The sequence below is a fragment of the Vespa mandarinia genome, chromosome 13 (genome assembly GCF_050613455.1).
Source record: "Vespa mandarinia isolate Hongniang chromosome 13, ASM5061345v1, whole genome shotgun sequence".
Classification (NCBI taxonomy): Eukaryota; Metazoa; Arthropoda; class Insecta; order Hymenoptera; family Vespidae; genus Vespa; species Vespa mandarinia.
Window position 1 is genome coordinate 4,588,779 of NC_140822.1, and position 19,454 is coordinate 4,608,232.

The 19,454-nt window shown below is 28.6% G+C and overlaps 1 protein-coding gene across 1 annotated transcript in view; it reads left to right on the forward strand.

Annotated features, from left to right (window-relative positions):
* Positions 1 to 16,180, forward strand: part of Syn1 (Syntrophin-like 1) — a 209,042-nt gene extending 192,862 nt beyond the window's left edge. The window contains exons 8-10 of the mRNA XM_085661111.1: positions 7,672 to 7,889; positions 13,036 to 13,253; positions 14,043 to 16,180. Coding sequence (XP_085517237.1) covers positions 7,672 to 7,889; positions 13,036 to 13,253; positions 14,043 to 14,135 — 529 coding nt within the window. The 3' untranslated portion in view covers positions 14,136 to 16,180. The remainder of the gene's footprint in view (positions 1 to 7,671; positions 7,890 to 13,035; positions 13,254 to 14,042) is intronic.
* Positions 16,181 to 19,454: the final 3,274 nt, after the last annotated feature.

A 19,454-nucleotide genomic window follows, 5' to 3' on the forward strand; every position in this document is an offset into this window, starting at 1 on the left:
AACTTTATTCTTAATACTTTCTAAATGAGTTGCTTATGTTTGATAATAAAAAACATGAATAAAAATCGTAATATAAATTTCTTTATTTCTCGATTTATGAAAAAAAAAACACATTTCTATTTTTATCAAAAATAATACTTTTGCTATAATAGTGCTGAAGTGTTGCGTTTGTATCTATCAGAAATTAAATTATTGTAATAATTACGAAATTTTAATCGTAATTTATAGTATTCATTATAATCACAAAATGATACTTTTCTATTAACTATTTTGTCTGTTTGATCATGGGATTATTGCTATAATTAATTAATATTGAAATTTATGGAATAAAAAACTATTACTTTTCAAATCCTTTTTATTTCCTTATTATTATTCTAATCATGATTATTCGATGTTTTTTTTTTTTTATTGTTTTTATTTCTTTGTAATAATGCTTAATTATTTCATTGAATACAATTATGTTTGTATTTTTTTTTTGCATGATAATTATTGTCATTAATTATTCTGTAATTAATGTTACAATATTTTTTTGTTTTTGTCTTTTATTTTCCTAAATACATACTTATCAAATTGACACATTACCTTAGTTGGAATCTAACATCCACTTAATTAATTCCCTCTTTCTATTTCTATTAACTCTTTTAATTAATTGATATTATATATTCCATGAACATAACATTTTACAATAGATATTAATAATGATTCATTTCTCCATCTCTCTCTCTCTCTCTGCCTCTCTTTCTCTCTCTTTCTCTCTCTTTCTCTCTCTTTCTCTCCGCCCTCCCCTCTCTCTCTATTAATACTCATTCCAAACAAAAAAAACTTATCCTGCTATATATAATACATACATGATCTACATTTACGTATAACTATTATCCATAATCATTAATATATATTATACTATATATATATATATATTTCAAGAACAAATACCATATTAGCAAATCTTTGCTGAAAATATGAGGGATATTTACAAACCCAGTGAAACTTACCGAAAGACATTTCCACTTTTCACTTTCTCTCCCTCCCCCCCTCTCCCTCCCACCCCATCTTTCCATCGTTCTCTACTACCTGTAACCCGTATCCATTCCTACCCTACTTTACCTTATCCCCGATTTGAAAAAGTTCGAAACGGAAGAATGCTTTGTACGAGTGCTCACAACTCTCATGGCAAGAATCGCAAAGAGGGAGACAGAGTAATAAAAAAAAAAAGAAGGAGTAGGAAGAGGGAGGATGTGTAGGTGGGATGGGTAGTAGGTGGCGAGTAGTGGGTGGTTGGAGTGAGTGGTGGGAGTTGGTGAGATAGTGGTGGTCGTAGGGCAGAGGATAGGAGATGAAGGGTGGGAGATTGAAGGTAGGTGTTGCGGGATGAGGTGAGAGGTGAAAGAGAACGAATAACGGCTTTATTGGTTAGGGGATCCAGGGGGAACTAGCTCGAAACCCGATCGCACCCGGAGGAGCTCGTACGTCAGCTACGTGACGTAAAACTCGCGCGGATATTCATACGCGAGAAATGGCTCGGGGTTGCTTCGATGCTCTTCTCTGTCGTTGGTTTCGGAGTTGGTCCGAAGGGTGAGTTGTGTTATAGTGAACTACAGGGGTAGAGTGGGGAAGAAGAGATGGCGGGTTAGGGTTTGGTAGATGCCAGATCGAAGCCCAATGCGACCGTTAGGACGAATAGAACTCGACGACTATCCCTCCGTATTCCCACTTCCCCACCTCTCTTCTAACCCCTCCCCTTTACTCCCTACCATTTTCAGGATATTCTCGTTCAGGATTTTTTTTTTTTTTTCATTTTAACCTTGCAAACGTTGTAAATATTTTTTCTTCTTCCTCCTCTTCTTCTTCTTCTTCTTCCCTTCCTGTTTCTCGACAATCTCCTTACTCTTTTCTCTGGTACCTCGCCCCATCCAACTTCTTTCTAGCCTATCTTCCTTTTTTTTTTCTTCTTTTTGTCCTTGCTTTTTTTACTCCCCCCTCTCCCTCTCTGCGTATGTGTTCTTTTTATCTTTATTCTTTTTCTTTTTTATGTTTTTCTCCTTTTTCCTTTTATTTTATTTGTTTGTTTGTTTGTTTGTTTTTTTTTCCGTTGGCCCCTTTTCCTTGTCACGACTCACCGAAATCCCTATAAATCCGTGTCTCCTCCGACCGACGCGACGCTGCTGCTCTCGTTCGGTATTTCGGGAAAGTTGGGGACTGAGAGATCTTTTTCTTTTTTCAACTTTTTTTGTTTCTTTTTTTTCTTTTGTTTCTTTTTTTCTTTCGTTTTTTTCCCCCCTTCGTTTTTCCTCCAATCTCTTTCGTTCCTTTTTATCTTTATTTCTTTCTTTCTTGTCTGCGTGCACGCGTGTATGTGTCCGTTTCTGTGTCTGTGTCTATGTTCGTCTCTTTTTCTCTTTCTCCTGTGTTCTTTTTCTTTTTCGATAGTATCGCGCACCTTTCCGTCGACTATCGATTATCGTATAGAAAGAGGAAAAGGGAGAAAGAGAGAGAAAGATATATATATATATATAGAGAGAGAGAGAGAGAGAGAGAGAAGAAAGATTTTCTTCTCAGGTAAAAATTTATTTTTTACGATGGTGTTCGAATTTATTTTATTGTTTGAAAAATGTTCTGTTGAGAAGTTTTTTTTTTCACTTATAGATTTATCAATAAATTAAATATAAAAATTATTAATATACAAAGTACAATATATCTTCATAATTCCTTCTGTATTAAACAACTATTTTCTTTTTTTTTTTATCGAAACTATGTTTACATTGGCAAAAAATATATTAATTGGCAACAATTATGACGCGTCTACAGATCAAACATGATATCTAGTTGAGACTCTCAAGAATCGAGAGACAATTTTTACCTATTATACGTAATAAGTACTAATGCTGTCTCTTACATATTGCAGTAATAAAAATTAATTAATTTATTCGAAAAAATTATTATTATTAAATTATTATTATTCGAAAATACATTAATTGAATATTTAATTAGTTCAATCAATAAGAATTGTATGGGAAACAAGGAAAAGGAAAAAGAAAAATAAAATGAAATAAAAATAACTTTTTGATTGATCATTTTTATATCTACATGCCTATGTTATATATATATATATATATATATATATATTTATTTGTATTTCAATACATTTTTATATATTTATTTTTATATATCCGTCATCTCTGATGATATAAAAATTTGCAATAAACGATTCAAACTTGTTCATGGATTATTCGATTGAAGCAAATAGTATCGCTTTTAACATCTGCCGACCATCATCACATAGGCACCAGTTTAATATTTTGAAAAATTCTCGAATCCAGTTCCAATTCTCTTTCCCTCTAACATTTATATACTGTAATCGTTTCGTTATAACAGGATGGTCAAAATTGTCCGATCGCGGAAATGCTTGATTAAAATCTCGAGAGCGAAGCTATCGTTTCGGATTTTAGGCATTTAAGCGTCACAGGAAATATCACATGTCGGTCGATTTTATCGAACGACGAAGCTGCGATGTATCCGTATAATGTAGCTATCAATCACGTTGATCGAATATCGCACTTTAATTCAACTCATGCTCGCACATCAGTCCGATCCTTCCCTCCCACCTTCCCTATCTATCTCTATACCACCCAACCCTACCTCATCCTCACATTCCCCCTCTCCGCCAATTTTTTCCTTTACAGCATTACACAGAAGACGTTACCGAATCTTCCTCAATTTACTCTTTGGCTTGAAACGAGTGATAAAAAAGTGGGACAGTGCCTGGAATGGTGAAGGGAATGGGGAGGATAGAGATGGTGGTGGAAAGAGGCTCGTCGAAGAACATTCTCCGACAGGGTTGCTTAAATGTTACCAAATTCTAGAATGTCGAGGCATAGAAACGTCGGAAGCATTTCCTCGAATGTTTCGAACAGCACGGTTGTGGCATTTTGATACTTACACATATGTATGTATAAATGTATGTACATATATATATATATATGTACGTATATGTGCTTTCTCATATACTTTAGATCTCTCTCACTCTCTCTCTCTCTCTCTCTCTGTCTCTCTCTCTTTCTCTTTCCATCTCTCTCTCTTTAAGAGTCCTTTTAATCGATTTCAAGATGATATTTCAATTGGTGTAGATTTTACTACTTAATAAAGTTTCGACTAAATTGCTTATTAATTCGTTTTAACGATCACATTGACACTTCCTTTCGTCACCTCCATCTCAACGTTGAATGAAAATGACGAGCGTGAATTTTCTGTATGCATATAATTGACTTTAAATATTTGACGGGTTATAGTGTTTAATTGTCATATTTTTTTTTTTTTTTAATAACTTTATATCGATTTGTATAAACAGATTATCTATTTAATACAAATTATCAAGAAAATTGAAAATTTATTAGCAATATTATTATTCGGTAAGCGGTTTCGGTTTAAAATAAATTGTAAGATAAGGGATTAATATATTTTTTTCGAGATCTCAGTCTTTCTTTATAAATATTTAATAGATATATAATTGTTGATTGATTGACGAGAATATTTTTAAAATACGCTTCTCGCACCAGACCAGCGATAACAGTCGATTCGCACGGAGGAAATGTTCCCCGTCTCGTCCTTGTTGTCAGAGTTATAGACCCAATGGTCGCGATGAATAAGGGCGGCTAGGATACCGTTGTAGGCCGTCAGCAAAATATCGCTCGCCGTGTTCCCGCAAATATATGGGAGAACGTGCGTTCTTTTAAAAGATCCCATGAGAAATGGAGAAGTAAACGCGCGATATTAAATGATGCACACTATGTAAATCTCACCGTATATTTGATCAGATGAGTTACAATTGTTTGTGTGTCTCGTGTATGATGTATAGTTAATTGTACTGGTTGATTCTGAAGGAGGATTGAGAGCTTACACGTTGTGAGTCTGAAAGATGTAACTTAACTCCTTAGATGTTGTAAGTCTGAAAGCTGTAACTTGACTGCCTTTTGGCTTATTTTGAACTATCCACGTAAAGTTAAATGAGATTAGTAAATGGCGGAGTTTAATCTATGGAAAAGGAAAGAATAAATGCCCATTGGTCGGGAATAATTCGTTGAAATATTTAAACATTCCATGTGTGCCCTTTTGTTCTAGTGCTCTTATAGATTATAGAGTGTCAATGGGTATTTCAAGACTAGGCGACAAACAACCCTTAGTTTATTGAGCCTAGGCTTCTACTTTTATTATTTATTTATTGGTTGGGTTGACATATTATCGAAACCCAGATACTTTACTAAGAATGCCTAAGCCTAGACAAAGGTGGCCATGTGTTTTTTATCTATGCGTTTTGTTAGCCAATAGTCAATAGGTTCCCAAGGATAACTATTTTCAATGGTGTTATATGATCCTTAAGAGAAAGTACCGTGAACAATGGAGAGACGCACGTGTGCGTCAACAATAATGTATAAATATATATATATATATATATATATATATATATATATATAATTTATTAAATCGTTTTTATTTTAAATAATACGATACGTCGCGTTTTATCATTATTAATTATTCCGATAACTGTTGTTATAAATAAAAAAAATGTCAAATATAATATAACAAAAATTGATAAGTCATATAGCTTATGATATAAGTCAAACGAATTCAAAATAAATATATTTCGAATAATATACATACGTCTTACGTTATACGTTGAAACGATAAGAGGGGTAAGTGGGGGTGTGGAGAAAAAGCAGAAAAAAAGAGAAAGATAAAGAGGGAGGAGGGGATGAAATATATATATATATATATATATATATATATATATATATATAGAGAGAGAGAGAGAGAGAGAGAAATCTTCCCTTGCCAATCGAGAATCCATCTTGGACGTAATAAAATCTCGAGGATTTTACGATCGAAGAACAGAAGGAACGATTTAGCAGCGTCGAACTAGAATCGGAAAAAGAATCGTCAGCGTAAATCGTCGAGAAAGATTCAACGTTGGAAGGTGCCACGTTCGAAGAAAAGAGGGAAAATAGAAAGGAGGGACGAGTAAGGTTGGCGAGGACTCGAAGGGATGAGGAGTCAAAGGGGTGAGGAGGTCGAGGGAGGGTGAGTTTGTAGGGCGATAAACGGTGGCAACGTTTTTGAAAGTTTTCAATGTCCGTAGCGTCAACGTATCTACGTACGTTACGTATATATATATATACATATATATATATGTATGTATGTGTGTATACACGTATATATGTACGTATGTATGTATTCGTCGTGGCCCAATGTCTCCGTGGAATCTTCAATCTTCGTTTCCATTCACTTCTGACGGCCTCCAGGGGACAACTTTCGCGTTCTTTTTCGCTTGTCTGCTTAAAGAACGACTCACTCGAGGAGGCTGCTCTAACTTGAAATATTTACTCGCGGCTGGTTTCTTCAAGCATATTCGATATCATCCTCGTAATTCATGCCTCTGTATGTTGTCGTCCTCGTCCTTCTCAATGTCGTCGTCATCGTCGTCGTCGTCGTCGTCATCGTCGTCGTCGTCGTCTTCAGTCGTCTTTCATGAGAAAAAAAAAATTAAAATTTTTATCGACTTGTACTACGCATTTGCAATAGTTGCAACATTTCTCTTCTTCTTTTGCTTTCTTTTCGTTTCTAGTTTCTTTTTTTTTTTTTTTTTTTTTATTGAAAAATGGCGCAAACTCTTACGCGAGATAATGTAATAAATGAAATGATAAGAAGAAAATAAGTGAATAAATAAAAATTATTCGTCAATTCGATCTACCGATGAATGTAATAATGTTTGTATTAATATAGCTTGCATTTTACTTATAGTTTTTGTAACAACAATTTAAAATTAAATCTTCTGCAAATGAAAATTCACCAGCTTTGTAAAGTAGGTTTTTTTTAGAAAATTTCTTTTTTTTTATACTTTACTAATGTAATGAAAAATATGACCAAGTGTATATTTATTATTAAGAATTTCGAAATTTTATAATACAAAAATGTAGTACATATTTAATTTACATATTTAATAGTATTTATTTAATAGTAAAATTAAATATACATTATAATTCATAATTGTATATATACATTATTATACAAAAAGAAAATTCATTTGAAAATGTATACCTATCACTCTATGATAAGTTGAATTATTCATCTAAAAAATTTAATGCACTTTAAGATCGTACAAAATACTAGAACGAATCAAAAACAAATTTAATTATTTTTCATACGTTGTTGCATTTATAATTAACGTTTAATTACAATTATATGTTTAATTATAAATTACGAATTATAAATTTCGAAGACGACAAAAGTAAATATAATCTAAAGTATATGATAAATTGTTTATTTTTTTTTTTTTTTAATTATAAATAATTAAATTGTAATACGATATTACATTTTCCTCGATATATGTATATATCAAGAGATGAATGTATGTATATATATATATATATATACATATACATATATATATATTAAAAGATAAATAAATAAATAAAAAAATAAATATATTTTTTTAAACGATATTATATTATAATATATTAAAGGATAAATGTGTATATAAATATATATATATTTTATTTTTTGATAATTTTTAGTATAAGTAAGTTAAAGGAGGTTAATATAATTGTGGAATAATGTACGTTAGACAGGTTTGTGTAAAGGGGCTCGTTTAACTTTTGATTACCGTACATAATTTGACAGATTGGTTTCATCACCGACAAGACAAAATGAGGCAGCGGCGAGTAGTAGCGGTGGATTGACGCAGCACGGTGCCACGTTCGCGGTTCGCGTTGGTACGATCGACGGCGTCGTAACGCATCATCTGCGAGCTGAAACACGAAGGGATCTGGCAGCTTGGGCAAGGGCGATCGTTCAGGGATGTCATGCTGCAGCCGCATCGTTGCGTGAATATACCGTTCGTAAGTAACCCTTACTCAATAATTACGTTATCTTTTAATAATTTCATTTTTATAATTTATCTTAATCTCAATTAAATACAATTAAATAGAATTTTATTTTGATTAATATTATTAGAAATTTTCGATAATTTTTAACGATATAAAATAATCCTATAACAATATATTCTCATGAAATTTATTTCATGGCCATTTTAATATCCTTTTTTCTTTGTTATTATTAAATATTTATTATGTTCAATATTTATTATCTTAAATAATTATATGTATATTTTTTGGGCTGGGTATTTGAGATAATGCGAATGTTTATCTCGGAAATATGATATTTTAAAAAAAAATTTGTTCATACAAAAGTTATGTGATTTCAAGATGAGAAATTTTTTCATGGCAATTATTTTGTTTTTAATGGAATATTTCAAGGCCAAATTTTTACATATTTAAGATAAACGTAAATATTAGAAGTCATAAACTAAATCTAAAAAATTTTTGAACCAACGACGATTGCATAATTATTGCTTCAAAAAATTGTAATATCTTTTTTCTATCCTTTTTATAACACTCTTAATAAAACGCTGCGAGATATTTCGTTAAACGTCTTGAAAAAAATTGAAGTAAAATAAAAAGCAATTTTTTAATTACTTAGTATCTAACTTTTTTTTTATTAAAAAATAAATAAATTAGTCAATTAATTAATTAATGAACAAGTTAATTATTATTAAGTAATATAAATTTGTTATTAATAATAAAAATATTATATTATTTATTAAAAGATAATGAATATCATAATATTTCCAACTCGAAATCGGATGATTCCATCTTCAAACAATTTTTGTTTGTTTTTGGAATATTCTAATTTCAGAAATAAAAATGTTTAACGTTTTATTTCGAACGTACCGATATTATATTTATCTGGATCAAATGATTTTAGACTTTAATGAACTTAATACATCAATTTATATAGTACTTGAACATTTCGTGAGCGTTTCGAAATCTTAATCGGATATGAAGGATTAATGCATTATTATCTCGTGCATGTACCTACACGAAATACAAGATTCCGTGGGAACATTTAACGCATCGCACAAAATGGTCGGTCGTTTCAATTAATCGAATTCGCCTCGTTGAACGAGATGAACAATAAAACTGAGAGGAATGAAAGCGTTCGTTCTATCGTTATGACTAAATAAATTTTATCGAACGATAACTAAATTTTTCATAGATAGCGCGCATGCGCCAATAAATTTATCTGTATAATTAATTCTTACAAATTACGATATGTATTATACGTGAACGGTTTACATAAATACATATATACATGTATTCATTCAAAGTAAAATTTATATATATATATATAAGTATATTATATACATATATATAATATAAAAATTTTGTTTTTTATTTAAATGTTCAAAATTAGTTTGAAATGTTAATATAATATAATAACATATATTATATAGATATATAGATATAGTATATACTGTTATAGATAAGAAATGTATATAATATATATCTATTATCGATTATAGAATTATATATATGTATATATATAAGAAGAGAAACAGTGGATTAAATAACAATTTTTAATTAGAAACGTGACTCACTTCATATGAACATATGTAAATAGATGGTATTAAGTTATGTAAACATTTAAAACGTTTAAATTAAAAAGAAAAAAAATGTATAATATATACATATACAAAATATTATAAATAATTTATATAATTTATAATTAATTAAAATTAATATTTAATTGTTTTAAGAATTGATAATACTTTTCCTTGTTATTTTTGTTCGTTTGTTTATTTCTTTATATGTTTATTTCTTTTTTATCTATTTTCTATTTCTTTATTTTTTCTTCCTTCTGTAATAATATCTGCATTTCCGACTCTTTAATTATTGCTGCAGCTTATCCACAGATTCAACGTAAATCTGCAAACAAAAATTCATTTGAAATAAACATGATATCACGTGTTCTCATTTTCACATATCTCTTGCAAACATACGAGTATTTTCTTCCTCTGCTTCAACTCTTAATTAGCAAACATTCCATCGATGCTTTCCTTATTCTTTTTCTTTTTAGAAACAATGGCTGAAGGACAGTAGCGTATAAAATTACAAAAAAAAAAAAAGGGAAAGGAAGCTAATACATCTCTCTCTCTCTCTCCCTCTCTCTTTCTCCAAGGAGACAATTCAATGATAAAAAAGAAACGAACGAATGATAAAACTATGCAAATGTAGTCGGATATCCGTAGTACGATAGATCGAAATAAATAAATCGAAGAAGAGACTTGAAATCCTGTAAATAAATCCAATAAAAAGAGTAGAAAATGGGATGGTGAGGGTATCGGAAGGAAACAAAACGAGGGAAAGAGGTAAAAGAAAAGAAAGAATGAAAGAAAAAAAAAGAAAGAAAAAAAGAAAAAAGAAGGAAGAAGAAAAGAAAAAAAAAAAAATATAGAAAGGACGAAACGATGAAGTCAATCTATTCTTTTTCTTTCTCATTTTTCTTTTTTTTTTCTCGTTCTTCTCTTTTTTCTCTTTTTTCTTTTTTTCTTTTTTTTTTCTTTCTTTTTTTTTTTTTTTTTTTTTCCTTTATTTATTCGTCGCGCTTATCACGTTCTCTGTCCTCTTTGCGAAAGAATCGTCCTCCTAGGATGTCCTCGACGATTCCAAACCGTTCGCTTCGATGAATTTTAATTTCTTTTCGTTCGACGATGAACGACAATAATAAATCGAGATGGATGCCCGTTTCGCAGGAGCCTTTTTGTTCGCCACTCGTCGAATCCATCGATCATAAACTCTACCCTCGTGAGAATAAAAAAAGAGAGAAAAAGAATAGGTGGAAGGGATTCGGGGGGGGGGGAGAGTGGTGTTGTGAAGAGAAGTAGAAGAAGAAGAGAGAGAGAGAGAGAGAGAAGTAGGGAAAGAGAACGATAAAGAGTCGTAAAATCGTTGAGGTTGTGTACGTACATGCATGTTATTGCCAGGAAAACTTTTCCATGGATTTTCCACTTCACCGTTGATTTCATTGTACGTATTATATTTTGGAACGTTTTAGAACGTGAAATAAAAGAAATATGTAATTGGATAGATGTTATAGTTATTAAGGCAACCAGTGAATAATGATTAATTAAAGTACTTTTTATATTTTCAATGAGCAAAAATTTTGATGTTAATTATAATAAGATTAATGATACGTTTATATGGTGATTGGGTGGATTAATTTTTATTTTGAATAAACAACGATTTCGATAACAATTATGGATTCGTGTATAATAGTACATATAACGATTGTTTATATTCATTTTTTTATTATTTTAAATAGACATAAATTTCGATAACTATTATGATAGTTTTTAATGGTTTACATAGTGATTGGGTTGTATTAATTTTTATTTTAAATAGACAGGAATTTTTTTATTAATTATGATAACGCTAATAAATCTGTATAGTGTTTGAGTCATATTAATTTTTATTTTAAATAAACAAGCATTTTAATACTTATGATAGTATTAATGTATTGAAAATTATATAAATATTCAATCATAAGAATCGTAAATATGGCAGACATTAAATGTTTTCTTTGATAATTACTGCAATAATAATTATTGTTAAAGATATTAGCTTAGATTAAAACTGAATGTTGATATTGTTAATTTGTTATTTTATAATTACGATGATTAGATAAAATAAGGAATAAAAATAGAATTAAAAATGGATTTAGAATGTAAGATTTCAAAAGTAATGAATTTCAAATTTTTTACTTGATAATTATCGCGATAATAATTATTAAAAAAAAAAAAAAAAACAAATTAAAAGTTAGTTTTGTTCTTTGCAAATTTGATTATTTCCAAATTAGGAAAATTAAATATAACAGAAATAAAAGTAAATGTTAAGATCAATAAAGGATTGAATGGATGTTAATATACAAACTATATTTACTGACACAGATACATATATTCGAACTGTTATGTTCAACATCCTGAAATTGAGTTTGCCTGAAACTGAGATTTCCTCTTTCCAAATTGCCAACAAACATAGACACATATACATGTTTATACGAATAACACGAATAACCTATTCCAAACTGTATAGTCTCTTAATCCCTTGAGTGAAAATGACAAGTCTCGTTCGCATGATATAACCATCAGAATAAGAGGATGATACTTTAAATATAAACTAACTTTTATTTTTTCCAATGAATCCAATAAGAAATGTCTTCTTTTTTTTTTCTTTTCGTTTACTATATAACGTATTCATTATAATTTATAATTTATAATTTAATATTTTATATTATTTTGTCGTTTATTTTTTATATTTAATTTATTTATTTCTTTTTTTTTTTAAATTTGCAAAATATAATTACATCATGTTACGATTAAAATATTCTATAATTAGTTTATTTTATTAGAAATTTGTTTAACAAAAATAGAGATAATTAAACAAAAATAATTAGAAAAATATATCTGAAGATAAAATAGAAATAATCAATAAGTGAAGATTTACAAATTAATTAATACAATGCGTTAAAAGCGTGATTATAAGCTTTAACAAAAATAGAAATAATCAAAATACAATTAGAAATATCAGAAATTGAAACGGAAATAACTAAAAAAAAAAAAAAAAATTAATTTTATAAATAAATGAATACAAGACATTAAAAATTTGACTGTAAATCCTAACGAAAGTAAAAATAATCTATATATAATATATAATAAGAAATATTCAATATTCGAATGAAAAATAATCAAAATATTAATTTTTCTAAATAAATAAATACTAATCTGTTAAAAATATAACATTAAATTCTAATAAAAAGAAAAAAAAAACACGAAAATAAAAATATATCAATGACAAAGATGAAAAATAATTAAGAATTAATTTCTTATTGATTAACATTACGTCGATGAGTTATTTGATACAAATAATTAATAAGACAAATCTACGAACGATTTTTACTCCTTTTTTGTTTTTTTTTTAACAATTTGTTCCGAAGTGATCGAAAAATATTGGGAATCCTTTAAATCACGGTGGAGGAACCTGTTCGAACCTGAACGAATTTCCGAATCGTTTTTTTTTTCTTTTTTGCTTTTCTCTCTCTCTCTCTCTCTCCCTCTCATCTTTTTTCTCTTTTCTTTTTGTTCTGCAGGATGCACGTGGCAGGGCAAAGCCTGCCAGTTGGTCGTCAATCACGAAGAGGGATTCTCGCTGTACGCTACAGGGACAAGGGGCGTCGTTGGAAATGGCGTTAGTCCTGGATCACCACCGACTCCCCTTTGGAAGAGATCCTTCGACAAACTGAAAATGTCTGCCGACGATGGCGCACGCTTACTCTGGCTCGATTTTGGCGGCGAGGATGGAGAATTTGTGAGTATTTTTTTTTCTAATCAATCAAAATTTATAACCACTAACCTCTCGGTCTCTTCTCCCCACGCCTTACGCCCCTCCCCCCAATCCCCCCAATCCCCCCAATCCCCCTAAAGGTCTTTTAAAAATTTTCAATCGTTTTTATTAAAATACTCTTTTCTTTTTATTTTTCTTTTTTTAATTTCAATTAAAAGTTCTAATTGACGCGAAAGAAATAAAAATTTTCAAAGCTATTTCATTTGTAAAAACAAAAATATTGTCGATTTTATCAAAGTCAGATTCGTACGCGTTTTTCAATGTCATTGAATTTTTGTTTTTCTCTCTTTTTTCTTTTTTTTTTTTTTCTTTTTTTTTTTTATACAACGCTAAAAATTCGAAGACTATTCTTTATTCTTATTCGACATTATAAGAAATAATTAAAAAAATGAAGAATCAGACTTCAAGGAAAAATTAGCTTCAATGAAAGTTTTCAAAAAAAGAAAAGTTCTTGGACCATAATAAAATTTTATTACGTTATCGTTTTCGAAAAATTCTATTATATATTTTTATCGTACAATTTAATTATTAAATTATAAAACAAGAAAATAAGATACTAATTACATTTTATATAATAACATTACATATATATAACAAAATGTCATTGCATCATACTGACTAATTGTGTTATTACAAATAATGTAGTATAATTTTATCGAAAAGAAAAGAAAAGAAAAAAAAACGAAAAAAAAAGAACCAAAAAAAGCAAAAGCGAGAAAAGATGTAAATTAATAAAGATCTTCATTTCCGCAGGAATTGGATTTAGAAAGTTGTCCGAAACCAATTGTCTTCGTTCTTCACAATTTTCTATCGGCGAAGATCCATCGAATGGGACTGAGCGCATAGGGGTACGAGGGGGCCCCGGCTGAGGCCCCCGACCTGCCACCCCACACCACCAGATCCGTTACTAGTGTATTTCTTCATTGAACGATCGAAACATAGGAAAGAAAGAGAGGGAGAGAGAGAGAGAGAGAGAACGAAGTTACGAATGAAATTTAACGAAATCAAAAAATAAAAAAAAAATAAAAGAAATTAATTTCAACTGTTAAAATACTTTGCAAAGTGTATGAAACAATATTTATTAATTAACATTTACAAATTAAAAACAATATTAATAAATTAAAGACAGATAAAAGAAAAGAAACATTCTTTCGCTTCGTTCTGTCCTCGATAATATGAGAGAGCGAGAGGTGTATAATCGATTTGAAACCATCCACGCGATCGTAAAAGAGACATGAAATATAAGGATGAAGATTATACCAATGAGAAAAATAACAAAAGATATTGTTGTGTTGTTGTTGTTGATGGTGGTGATGGTGGTGGTGGTGATGGTGGTAATGGTAGATGATGCAGTAAAAAAAAACAAGAGAAATAAAAGAAGAAAAAAAGAAAGATAAAAGAGACGGATAGATTAAAAGAAGAAGAAAAAAAAAAGGAAGAAGGAAGAAAAAGAAAAAAAAATACGATGATCGAGGACATTGACGATGAATTTTTTTTGTTCGAAAAAAAGAAAAAGAAAACAAAAACAAAAAAAAGGAAATGTCCTCGTCCTCGGTCACCTCTAAATGCGCCTAACTAACTAAATAACCTATCTACCTAACGATAAGAAGTAAGATAACTAAAATTGACGATTGTAACAAGGATATTAAGAAAAAAAAAAAAAATAATAAGAAGAAATAAACGAAAAGAGAAAGAGGGAGAGGGAAAAAGAAAAAAGAAGAACGTCTTAAAGGAAGAAGAAGAAGAAGAAGAAGAAGAAGAAGAAGATGATGAAGAAGAAGAAAATAAAACGATTAAAAAATAAAGAAAACATCAAAACAAAACTCGGTTTAGACGAGCGAGTTTAGTTCATTCAAAAGAAAAATAATACTTATACCGATAGAAACAGAGAAAGAAAGAAAGAAAGAAAGAGATAGAGAGAGAGAGAGAGAGTGAGAGAGGGAGAGAGAGGGAGAGAAAATTATAATAAATAAATAAATAAGTAAATAAATAAATAAAGAAATAAATTAATAATAATAGTAACGATATTAATAATAATAACGATAATGATAAACGATGATATTAATCGAAAATCCCATTTGTCTCGTGTTATTTTAAGACGCGAATCTTATCCGATGCCGATAATGAATGGATTTTTCGTTCTTGATTTTTGTAATTTAAAAAAAAAAAAAGAAAAAAGAGGAAAAAAAAAAGAAATAAAAAGTCGAGACGATTATTATCGTAAACGTTCTCGTCGTGCGCGATGCACTTTTGTTAATAGCGTTCTCTCGTTTTCGAGATAAAGATAAGGAGTAACAAATGATAACATGGATGCAGATTTTAGTGAAACGATTTTAGAAAGTTTTAACACCTTCGTCGGTTTTGTTAGCTTTACTTTTTATTTATTTATTTTTTCTTTTTTTGTTTCTTTTTCTCGGATTCGAGATCGTCATAACGAACTTGATAAAAAAAGGTTGGTGGGGGAAGTTAATCAAAGAGATAAGATTATTTCTCTCTCTCTCTCTCTCTCTCTCTCTCTCTCTCTCTCTCTTTTTCTTTCTCTCTCTTTTTCTCTCCCTCTCCCTTTCACGCATACACATACATACACATATAATTAATTGATCTTGTTAAGTTAGAATCATTGAAATCGAAATTGTAACTCAATCGACGAAGGGGTTAAATGTCGTTTCGAAAAAAAAAACGTGCCGGCTAATCCGTCGATCTCTGATATTTTTTTTTGTCGATTTCCGAATTCATATATGAATTTGATTCTTCTCGAGATGATATATACGTATATAAATATATATATAGGATGATCAGTATGTAAAATAGAAAGAGTTAATTGAAATTTGGAAATAGATTCTCTTCATTGCCGGGAATTTGTTTTTTAAGGAAATTCGTTTTTAATTAGTATCCTAATTTTTAATATCAATGAAAGTTACTCACACTTTCATATTTATTTATCAAATATATCAGATTATATTTTATCAATTTCATATAATTTAATTTAAGAATACAATATGTATATAATATATATGTATTAATTTGACAAATTTTTTGTATAATTAATAAATATTATTGGCAAATATTAATGATTAACTTTTATATACATTAAAAAAAAAAAAAAATTTCTTTTTCATGATTTTAATGGATTATTTTTTTTTTTTTTTTAGAAAATAAAATACTTCTTAATAAAACATTAAACAAATAAACTATAATTTACATATAATACAATGTAATATATATATATATATATATATATATATATATATATGTGCGACGATAAACATATTATTTTTTTTAATAAAATATGATAAAATATAACAATTAAAATTTTTCTTTTTATTCTTTTCCTTTCTTTTCTTTTCTTTTCTATTTTTTTTTTCCGTTTTATGGATTTACCTTTTATATCATTCATCCTGTATTTTTTAATTTCAATGAAATGTAGATACGATTGGCTGTAATAATTTTAAATTCTTATAAAATTATCTAAATCTCGTGATATATGGGATAAATCAATCTTTATTTTAAAAATGAAGCCTAAGGAAAAAATGAAGAAATAGAAATAATTTATTCTACAATATCGCGTAATTATTTCAGTATCATAGTTCAAATCGATATTATAGGATAATTAACGATAGTTTTTCTTTCTCTCTATTTTTTCTTTTTTCTCGAAAGCAAATCCTCCCACAAAAAAAAAAAGGAAAATCATAATATACAATTTTGATTACAATAATTGTTTTCATATAAAATCATTGTCAATTTTCATTCGGTCTTATTTAAACATACTTATGTATTATCGATTATATGGAATACTTTATATACATATATATGTATATATCGAATGAAGGAACGAAATAATAGAAGAAAGATATAAAGGATCGTCGAAGAATAGGAAAAGACAAGTCTTGATTCCTCGTGGAAGGAGAAAGTTCAAGAATTGTGTGTACGCGAAGTTCTCAAACATCTTGGGAGGATTTAAAGAGTTTACTTCTTCGTTGATCTCCTTTCACGTGGGTGGAAGGACGTCGAGACAAAAACTTTTTCTTCTTCAAGATAACGTGTTCCGTTTCGGTAAAACGATATTTATATGAGAACATTCGAGGCAGAACTTTTATCTTTTCAAAACGATAACATTTTCGGTTTCTCCTACCCATTCTATCTAAACTCTCCAGCCACCATTTTAAATCATATCAACCATTTGCCTTACTTTCAGATTTATTGTTGTATATATATATATATATATATATATATACATATATTTAGTGGAATTTTGTTTCTAACCTCGTATTAAAAATAAAAAAAAATAGAACATCTCCATATTATTATTATTATTATTATTATTATTATTATTATTATTATTATTATTATTATTATTTTATAATGATATAATTATATTTCAATTGTAAAATCAATCCTATGAAATTAATAATCAAGTTTTAATGAAATGATATTAATATATATTAAATTATAATTATGTAATTTAATATAATTGTACAATTATTAAATTATGAAAAAATATATATTCATTTTGCATTTTCTTTTTTTGTTTTTTTTTTTGTTTCCTTTTCAAGCAATAGACGTACTACGTAAGATTAAAAAATTAGATAATTTTTGTGTTAATAAGAATAAATATGATCATTACTAGTAAATAGTTTGAACTTTGTTAATTAAATCAACTTTTTTTTATTATTATCGAATTAAATAAATTTAAAATAAAACAAATTTTTTTTTGTCGATTAACAAATTGTTCCTTTTTTGTTTATACACAGTTTCATTTCTGATTTTTAATCTCGAGAAGAAAGAAGAAGAAAAGAAAAACCAAATAAATAATTACAAACAAAGTGCGTAATAAGAACAAATTAAGAAAAAAGAAAAAAAAAGATAATAAAAAGAAAAAAGAAAAAGATAGAAAGAGAGAAAAGAGACGAGACTAAGCCGGCACGTCTTCGTAGCTGTTTTATACGATTCGTATTTAATTAAAAACGCATTTAAATTTAAGATGCCAAGAGAAGATCGGTGTGCATTAGTAGCAAAAACGCCTCCTCTTGTGAGCGACTCTTCTTTTCCTTTCGTCGTGTACTCCCTTTCCCTTTACCTCCACCCGTTCTGCTCCTGTTTCTTCTCCTATTCTATCCATAATTATCAATTAAAACCCAGGAACCACTTTGACTGATAAGAAAAAGGAAGAAAAAAGAAAATCGATCAACGAAGTAGAGAAAAGTAAGAGATCGATTCAGTCGAGAGAAAAATCAGTCGTAATTCTTACAGTACAAGTGAGTCTGGTAATTAGTAACGAATTAATTAATTAATTAATTATTTAATTAATTAACGAATGAAAACTAGATCGATGTAAAGATGAAACTTCTCTATTTATTTTCTTTTCTTTCCTTTCTGTTTTTATTCCCTTTGTTTGTTCTTTTTTTTTCTTTTCTTTCCTTTTTTTTTTTTAATTTTTTATTTTCTTTCTCTTTCATTTTATTCTGCGACACCTTAAATGATCGTCGAAAATATTATGATAATAGTATAATTATTATTATTATTATTATTATTATTACGATTACTATTATTATTATTATAATTATAATTATAACAATTATTATTATTATTATTGTTGTTGTTATTATTATTAGTTTATAATTTAATGTTATTGTAGTTTTAATTTTATTCTGTAAATTAAAAAAAAAAAAAAGAAAAGAAAGAGAGAAGGGATACGTACACATAGGAGTGGTTCCTCTTTCGTCGAAAATTGTTATAGAAATATGCAAATGTGTGCGTGCTTATATGAAAAAATAAAACGAATATGTATGTGTGCATATATGTATGTATGAGTGTATGTATGTATGTGCGTATGCATGTATGTGTGTGTATGTCTACGATATGAAATAAAAATTTTGAAATTTAAGTAGACATATCAACGAAAAAGTAATGAGAATAGAAAAAAAAAAGGAAATAAGAACCGAGTGGGGAAAGAAGAGAAGCCACAACATGTCACTATCGATACATACATATATCGTGCCCGTATGTCATCTTCCAGAATAGAAAATGAAAATAATAATAATTATAATAATAATAATAATAATAATAATAATAATAATTATAATAATAATAATAATAATAATAATTATAATTATAATAATAATAATAATTATAATAATAACGCTAATAATAATAACGCTAATAATA